At 44.3% G+C, this 8153-nt stretch overlaps 1 protein-coding gene across 1 annotated transcript; it reads right to left on the bottom strand.

Annotated features, from left to right (window-relative positions):
• Positions 1-216: 216 nt before the first annotated feature.
• Positions 217-4223, bottom strand: LOC110504590 (lanC-like protein 3). Its single transcript, XM_090230600.1, is given in 7 exon segments — positions 217-273; positions 275-396; positions 1422-1610; positions 1729-1926; positions 3117-3240; positions 3420-3562; positions 4130-4223. Coding segments are annotated over 7 exon segments (927 nt in total).
• Positions 4224-8153: the final 3930 nt, after the last annotated feature.

Below are 8153 nucleotides of genomic sequence, written 5' to 3' on the forward strand. Positions count from 1 at the left end.
AGAGCATAGTTGTTCTGGGAGAAATGTCTCACATTGATAGCGACACCCTCGCCCTCAGATATTTACAACACATTTCATCTAAGAATCACATAAACACTTCACATTAATAAAAGAACAATCAGTGATGACATAACCAGTTCAAGTTTTAATTCTGTGGTGAGCCATCCTTGTAATGTAAGGAGGAAGGAAGGATGCATTGTTCAACCATAGCCTTAATCACACAAACACACTGAAGAGTGGGAACTCTGATTGGTCGGGCTGAAGGAGGTCAACCCAAGAAGCAAACGGTTCCAGACAGGCCCTCAAACAGACTATAAACACTGGTGACTGAGCAGGAGCCCACCTTGAACTCTTCCGTAAACAGGAACTCTGCAAACCTGTGGGGAGAAAAGAGGAGACTTGGGTCAGGGCAGAGAGGAAGAGGCAAAGCTTGTGGGTCCACTACCGTCAACATCTGTCCACACAGTGTTATTCAATGTGTTTCTATGGGCTCATTGCGTTTAATAAGCAGACTGATAAGCATATCGCCTGTCTTCCCACCTTTGGGACAACGACTCCCATTGTTAGGGTGGAGACAAAACCATCTCGTCATTATATACAGTATCTTTGGTGAGGGTGAGGCAGGACAGGGGGTTGCATCTCAATAGTCAAAAGCTGCTTCCTCTTCTCATGTCCTATCTCCACATATGCGCTGATGTGAAAGAGCACGTCAGGTGAAAGCACTGCGCTGCAAGGAATCCACTACGTTGCTTTAACCCAGCCTGTGTTTTCAGATCAGTGCAGACCAAGGAGAGGAATCCACTACGTTGCTTTAACCCAGCCTGTGTTTTCAGATCAGTGCAGACCAAGGAGAGGAATCCACTACGTTGCTTTAACCCAGCCTGTGTTTTCAGATCAGTGCAGACCAAGGAGAGGAATCCACTACGTTGCTTTAACCCAGCCTGTGTTTTCAGATCAGTGCAGACCAAGGAGAGGAATCCACTACGTTGCTTTAACCCAGCCTGTGTTTTCAGATCAGTGCAGACCAAGGAGAGGAATCCACTACGTTGCTTTAACCCAGCCTGTGTTTTCAGATCAGTGCAGACCAAGGAGAGGAATCCACTACGTTGCTTTAACCCAGCCTGTGTTTTCAGATCAGTGCAGACCAAGGAGAGGAATCCACTACGTTGCTTTAACCCAGCCTGTGTTTTCAGATCAGTGCAGACCAAGGAGAGGAATCCACTACGTTGCTTTAACCCAGCCTGTGTTTTCAGATCAGTGCAGACCAAGGAGAGGAAGCCACTAGAACTAGGGTGAGATAAGGAGAGATACACAAAGAAATGAGATATTAGAAGAGTACAGGAGACAGAGAAAGAGAGAGAGGGAAACAGAGAACAGCAGTGATTTGTCCAACTAAGCCTCCATGCCTCTGAGCACGGTAGATTTGGAGTTCCCTGTGAGGCAGTACAGTAACATGAAGACATAGGCGCTGCCTGCCATTCCATGGCAGATCCCTGGACCTTTCTTCAGCAGGCCCTTCAGCCACACCTGCTCCCCACTGCGGATGCATGTGTCCAGGTACTGGGGCTTCCTATTGATCAGGTAGGCTTTGTCAAAGAGGTAGGCTACACCTGGGAAGAGGCATGAGCATCAATTACATTGGAAACCTGGGAAACCACTTACCTCTTATTGTATCTATATTATCTAAATCAGTACATCAATCAATTAAGAGCCAGATTGAAAGTGTACCTGGCGCACCATGGCACCAGTGCACCAGCTCATTCTCCCTCTCTGTCATGGCTCCCAGCTCGGCCGGCCAGTTACCGTTCTGCTCCTAGTTCATGAGGAAGTCCACAATCTGCCCGACCAGATCCCTGTCCCCTCCATTCAGCACCTCCTGGTAACACAGCAACATCTGCAGCACCGACGACAGGCCATGGGCTGCACCTGGGGAGAGAAACACAGGTGCACACACAGGTGCACACACACACACACACACACAAGCAGCACATACACACACACAAGCAGCACATACAAGCATAAAGCACATGATTCAATAGCCTGCATCCATTCAAAAAGACAGCCTCTCTGATTCCATTAGAGAATACCCTGTGACTCTTGCAGTCAAATGCTGGACACAAGGAACACTTGTGTTCTATTGAGGTGGTTGGTCCAGGTCTGGGTTGTGGGCAGTGGGTCTGGTGGGTCTGTGGGTCTGCTTACTGTGTTCTATTGAGGCAGTGGGTCTGGGTACTGTGTTCTGTTCACAATGGTTCTGGGTACTGTGTTGAGGAAGTGGGTCTGGGTACTGTGTTCTGTTGAGGCGGTGGGTCTGGGTCTGGGTGCTGTGCTCTGTTGAGGCTGTGGGTCTGGGTACTGTGTTCTGTTGGGGAGGTGGGTCTGGGTCTGGGTGCTGTGCTCTGTTGAGGCGGTGGGTCTGGGTACTGTGTTCTGTTGAGGCGGTGGGTCTGGGTACTGTGTTCTGTTGAGGCGGGGGGTCTGGGTACTGTGTTCTGTTGAGGCGGTGGGTCTGGGTACTGTGTTCTGTTGAGGCGGTGGGTCTGGGTACTGTGTTCTGTTGAGGCGGTGGGTCTGGGTATTGTGTTCTGTTGAGGCGGTGGGTCTGGGTACTGTGTTCTGTTGAGGCGGTGGGTCTGGGTACTGTGTTCTGTTGAGGCGGTGGGTCTGGGTATTGTGTTCTGTTGAGGCGGTGGGTCTGGGTACTGTGTTCTGTTGAGGCGGGGGGTCTGGGTACTGTGTTCTGTTGAGGCGGTGGGTCTGGGTACTGTGTTCTGTTGAGGCGGTGGGTCTGGGTACTGTGTTCTGTTGAGGCGGTGGGTCTGGGTACTGCGTTCTGTTGAGGCGGTGGGTCTGGGTACTGTGTTCTGTTGAGGCGGTGGGTCTGGTTACTGTGTTCTGTTGAGGCGGGAGGTCTGGGTACTGTGTTCTGTTGAGGCGGTGGGTCTGGGTATTGTGGCTGCTACTGGGCTTTCACCTATCTAGTCCTTTCAGATAAGAGTGAAGGCGTCACACAAATGACAAAGAGGTCATTTAAGGCCCTCATGACAATATAAGCTCATTAGTAATCCCGCCTCCTGCCACTCAACCATGTAGGCTAGACATGTAGGCCTACTTACCCAAATACTCAGTCCCATAGTAGGAGTACATGAGAGGATAGGGTTTTCTCTTCCTCGTGGCATACTGTTTACCAGACTCTACAATAACCTGGCAAATGGCCTGGATCTGATCCTTGCTAAGAATCTGTGACATTAGATTTGAGAAGTTTATTTCATTAAAGTAATGTTTGAGATCAGGGAATATGGAGCCAAGAGAGCCAGTAGAGATACATTATTTTTCAGGTCATATATCTCCTGGTCAGTAGGCCTAATAATTTTTTGATTTTAGTAATTGGTATTTTCCCTGTTCCCTCAGGCTCTCACCTCAATCCCCAGTTTCTGTTTCACCACCAGGTCAGCGCACAGGTACCCCGCCCGCCCCACGAACAGCTCGTCAGAGCCGCACTCCAAGAAATTGATGGGTGAGCATATCTTCAACAGGTTCCGAAATTTGGTAAGCGGCCTGTCTTATTCTACCAACCATAATCTACCTAAGATTTATGGGACTTGTATTCTCAACACCGCATTCTCTATCCCCCTCAGTCAATGCCGATTTGTTATTGTTATTCCAACATCATGTGCCTAGTGTTTGAAGACAATTATTTTTGTTAATCAATCGATTACAGCAAATTATCCCAACCACTTTTGATCAGAAGAATCACAGACCAGCAACAAGTCTTATCTCATACATGCCTTCCAAGTACAGGCGTGTTACCAGTAGATGGTGGTATATGCACAAGTTCACACACGGCTTGTTATTCATGCAATGAACGTCAAATGTAAAGTATACTTTTTTTTCATTTAGTTTAAAACCAAACAAAGTTGGACATAGTTAGTAGGCCTATAGACCAAAAATGCCTATGGGAACGTTCTATTCCCCTTTGATCACTGAATGCAATGCGAGTAGACAGGACTCAGCTATATGTGATACACGATGTCCATACACAGACGGTAGTCACGTTTTTTTGCGTTGCAGATCAAAGCAAGAGTGCCTTAGCTGGCCGGAGCACCCCGTTGAGAAATATTTTTCAAACGGAAGAGGATGAAGGCGGAATGCACAGATGTTCTCGCGGTTCCATATACGGCTAGAGCGTCGGACCAGTTGCTGTCCGTGGTGCTAATACTCATTGCCGCACAATGAGCGGCACAAAGACAACATTATATCAATAATTGTAATATAGTTCAGAGAGTTCACGACGTTCAGGAAAGTGCTTTTAATAGATTATTTTTAAAATTATATTTCTTAGATTACTTGTATTCCTATTGTTTCCTGCTGCGGTTCTAACTCTATGGGAGGTGGTAATTGTATAAGGCGTCTTGAATGACTCATTCAAACGATGGCTTTTAGAAATAACTGATTTCTCTCTGGGATATCCACAGTCTATTTCAGACAAATGAACTGAACAATAGAGATGAGTTCATTTTAGACACAAATAATCAGTTCTCTATGCGATAGAGGGGAGCGTCGGTTGCCTGGGAAATCCAGATAATAATCTGAACTATGATGTAAATTCTGTCCCCTTTCATTGAAGTGAAGACAGGGAGAGAGGCTGAATGTAATTTGTGATTGAGTTAGAGAAATAAAATGGCATCAATGCTCTGAAACCTGTGCCCTTTCCTTATCTTAAATGAATAATAATAACTTCCAGCCCTGGCAATGCTTGAGCAAGATCTCAGTGGTAATCAGATATCCCAGAGCATTCTGAAAGAACAGACAATCGATTTTACTCCTGTAATGTCAAACTACTAGAAGTTAGAACGCATGTGATTGATTAATCAAATTCTAATATCTAGGTGTTTTTTCAGCTGGCTAACACAGTTCTGTGGCATACGGGAGAGCCAATGTAGAAACATGGTCAGGGCAGATGCTTTGTGCCATGTCTTCTCCTATAATATGTTTATACCCTGCTGGGCACAGAAGGACGTTCTGGGATGCTGGATCCTAAATGTTTTGAGACTGTGACCTAAAGTTTTTAGAATATTCCTCTAATCAACCAGTTAAGGTATAAAAGATGCACTTAGCAGCATGTTAGACTATTTCACACCAAAGTATACCACAAAAAAGACTGGTACACATGACTCTACCGGATCTTCCAACACAGCCTAGTTGTGAAAATTGCACCTATTTTAGTGAGATACCAGTGTGCTCTCTCTGAAGTGGTGCACGGAATGAGACATCATCTGCTGCTTTTAGTCCAAGTTACAGAGCAATGCTGAGGACCTTTGGAGATCTATTCATAAAGTATGAGGGGCTATTGTGCCTCCTTCAATCAGTGGATAACACTCTCCGTGGGGGAACCATTGGTGTGCTGTTATGGAGTGGATGAATGTCATTCAGTTCATGTGTTTTTATTTTACAGTTTCTAAGGAGTCGTGACTGAGAGCAATGAAGTGGTTAAACTGGTCACCCCCTACTGGTCACCTCTTCACCCCAACCCCAAAAATGTCAAGCCACAATCACCAGCAACAAAACAGGACTCACTGTCACACTGCTCCCCTTTGAGTTGTACACAATTACAGCATGTAAAAAAGGTTATCATCTGCCGTGTGACATTTAAAAGCATCTGGGTAGACTCCCTTTATCAGGCTCTCTGATAAGCTGTATAAGCCTGGCTACCCATCCACAACGCTACGGCCAAACTGAGTTTCCTTCTCCACGATGACTATAGATTTGCCTCCCTCTCCTATGATTTCTAGAATAGGAACACATTATGACTGTTCTGATTGGTCTCAGAAACCGATGGGTTGAGACAGAGCCAGCCGACATGATGACTTTTGTCAACTTTGATACTCTGATTGGTCAGATTTGTTAGACATTATCCAATAATTTGTTTTATACAACACCCCTCATTTTGAAGTCACACAAACAACTTGCAAATTTAGACTGAGCGTATGTAGCGGGTCGATAGAGCAGCGGAATTCAATTCTGGGTAAGTCGTCAGGAGCAATGCATGTGACGAGCCAGATGGTAGCATTTTATACCAACCTAAAATAGGGGGACAAGAGATGCACTACCGTTCAAACGTTTGGGGTCACTTAGAAATGTCTTTGTTTTAAAAGAAAAGCACATTTTTTGTCCATTAAAATAACATCAAATTGATCAGAAATACAGTGTAGACATTTTTAATGTTGTAAATGACTATTGGAGCTGGAAACGGATGATTTTTTAAATGGAATATCTACATAGGTGTACAGAGGCCCATTATCAGCATCCATCAATCCTGTGTTCCAATGGCACGTTGTGTTAGCTAATCCAAGTTTACATTTTGAAAGGCTAATTGATCATTAGAAAGCCCTCTAGCAATTATGTTAGCACAGCTGAAAACTGTTGTTCTGATCAAAGAAGCAATAAAATGTACCTTCTTTAGACTAGTTGAGTATCTGGAGCATCAGCATTTGAGGTTTCGATTACAGGCTCAAAACGTCCAGAAACAAACCACTTTCTTCTGAAACTCATCAGTCTATTCTTGTCCTGAGAAATGAAGGATATTCCATGTGAGAAATTGCCATGAAATTGAAGATCTCGTACAACGCTGTGTACTACTCCCTTCACAGAACAGCGCAAACTGGCTTTAACTAGAATAGAAAGAGGAGTGGGAGGCCCCGGTGCACAACTGAACAAGAGGACAAGTACATTAGAGTGTCTAGTTTGAGAAACAAGCGCCTCAAAAGTCCTCAACTGGCAGCTTCATTAAATGGTACACGCAAAACACCAGTCTCAATGGCAACAGTGAAGAGGCCCCCGGGATGCTGGTCTTCTAGGCAGAGTTGCAAAGAAAAAGCCATATCTCAGACTGGCCAATAAAAAGAAATGATTAACATGGGCAAAAGAACACAGACACTGGACAGAGGAACTCTGCCTACAAGGCCAGCATCCCAGAGTTGCCTCTTCACTGTTGACGTTGAGACTGGCGTTTTGCGGGTACTATTTAATGAAGCTGCCAGTTGAGGACTTGTGAGGCGTCTGTTTCTCATACACGACACTAATAATACGAGACACTGTAATAATCATACTACAACTGCTGCTACTAGTGATGAGGTAGAAATATTAAACTATGTAGATATATTCCATTTTACATGTACATATATAAACATATATAAACTAACAACTTCATTTCCTGAGAGCAAAGTTGTACCCTTGGAATGCTAACATCAACTGCTGATGTCAACTTTATCCTTGAATGCTGTGAATTCTGAACAAATATTCATGCAAAGTTGCAGGTGGACTCTTGAGGGTGTTGGATAATTCATGATGTAATTAATTATTACAGACCCTCCTTTGGCTATGAGTTGATTGTGGTGCTCAATAAATATCAAACAACCAGACAGAAGCAATAGAGATATTCCAATCCTTGGGAGGATCACTGGGGACTACCGAGGTTGGCATGCAGTATCTCCACTGATATGGGTTAGTGCATCCTTCAGGTATGCAGCCACACATAGATATAATATACTTATTAGGGGATGATGATGTAAGGGTTGAAGTAAGTAGCTGCCCATTAAAAGCTTCATTTTGTCAGCACAGCCTGAGCATTGAACAGAGCTGGTTTAACAACTATAACTTTCTAATCAGGGAATAACAATAACTTTCTAATCAGGGAATAACATGAATCATCTAATTGAGAAGAACACAAAGATTCATTAGGGAATGATGATGTAAGGTTTGAAATAAGTAGCTGCCCATTAAAAGCTTCAATTTCTCAGCAGACCTCTTGAAAAATCAGCATATTTGATTTGCACATTGTTGTCTACTGCTCATTTGATTTGATTTGATTTCCATAGGTTAATTATTATTCAGATCCGGTGTGTCTATAATTAAACGGTCCCCTTGTCTTTGTGGCATAGAGTGCAGTGTATTTCAACAAAAGAACAGTCACAGCAGGTAGCCTAGCAGTTAGCGCCTTGGGTCAGTAATCAAAAGGTCGCTGGTTTGAATATCCGAGCCGAAAAGGTTAAACATCTGTCGTTGTGACGTTGAGCAAGGCACTTAACCCACATGTTCAATAGGGGTGCCATACTACTATGACTGAACCTGTAAAACAACTAATTTCACTGCAC

Source organism: Oncorhynchus mykiss, chromosome 3 (genome assembly GCF_057628025.1).
Source record: "Oncorhynchus mykiss isolate SJ-2025 chromosome 3, ASM5762802v1, whole genome shotgun sequence".
NCBI classification, from domain to species: domain Eukaryota; kingdom Metazoa; phylum Chordata; class Actinopteri; order Salmoniformes; family Salmonidae; genus Oncorhynchus; species Oncorhynchus mykiss.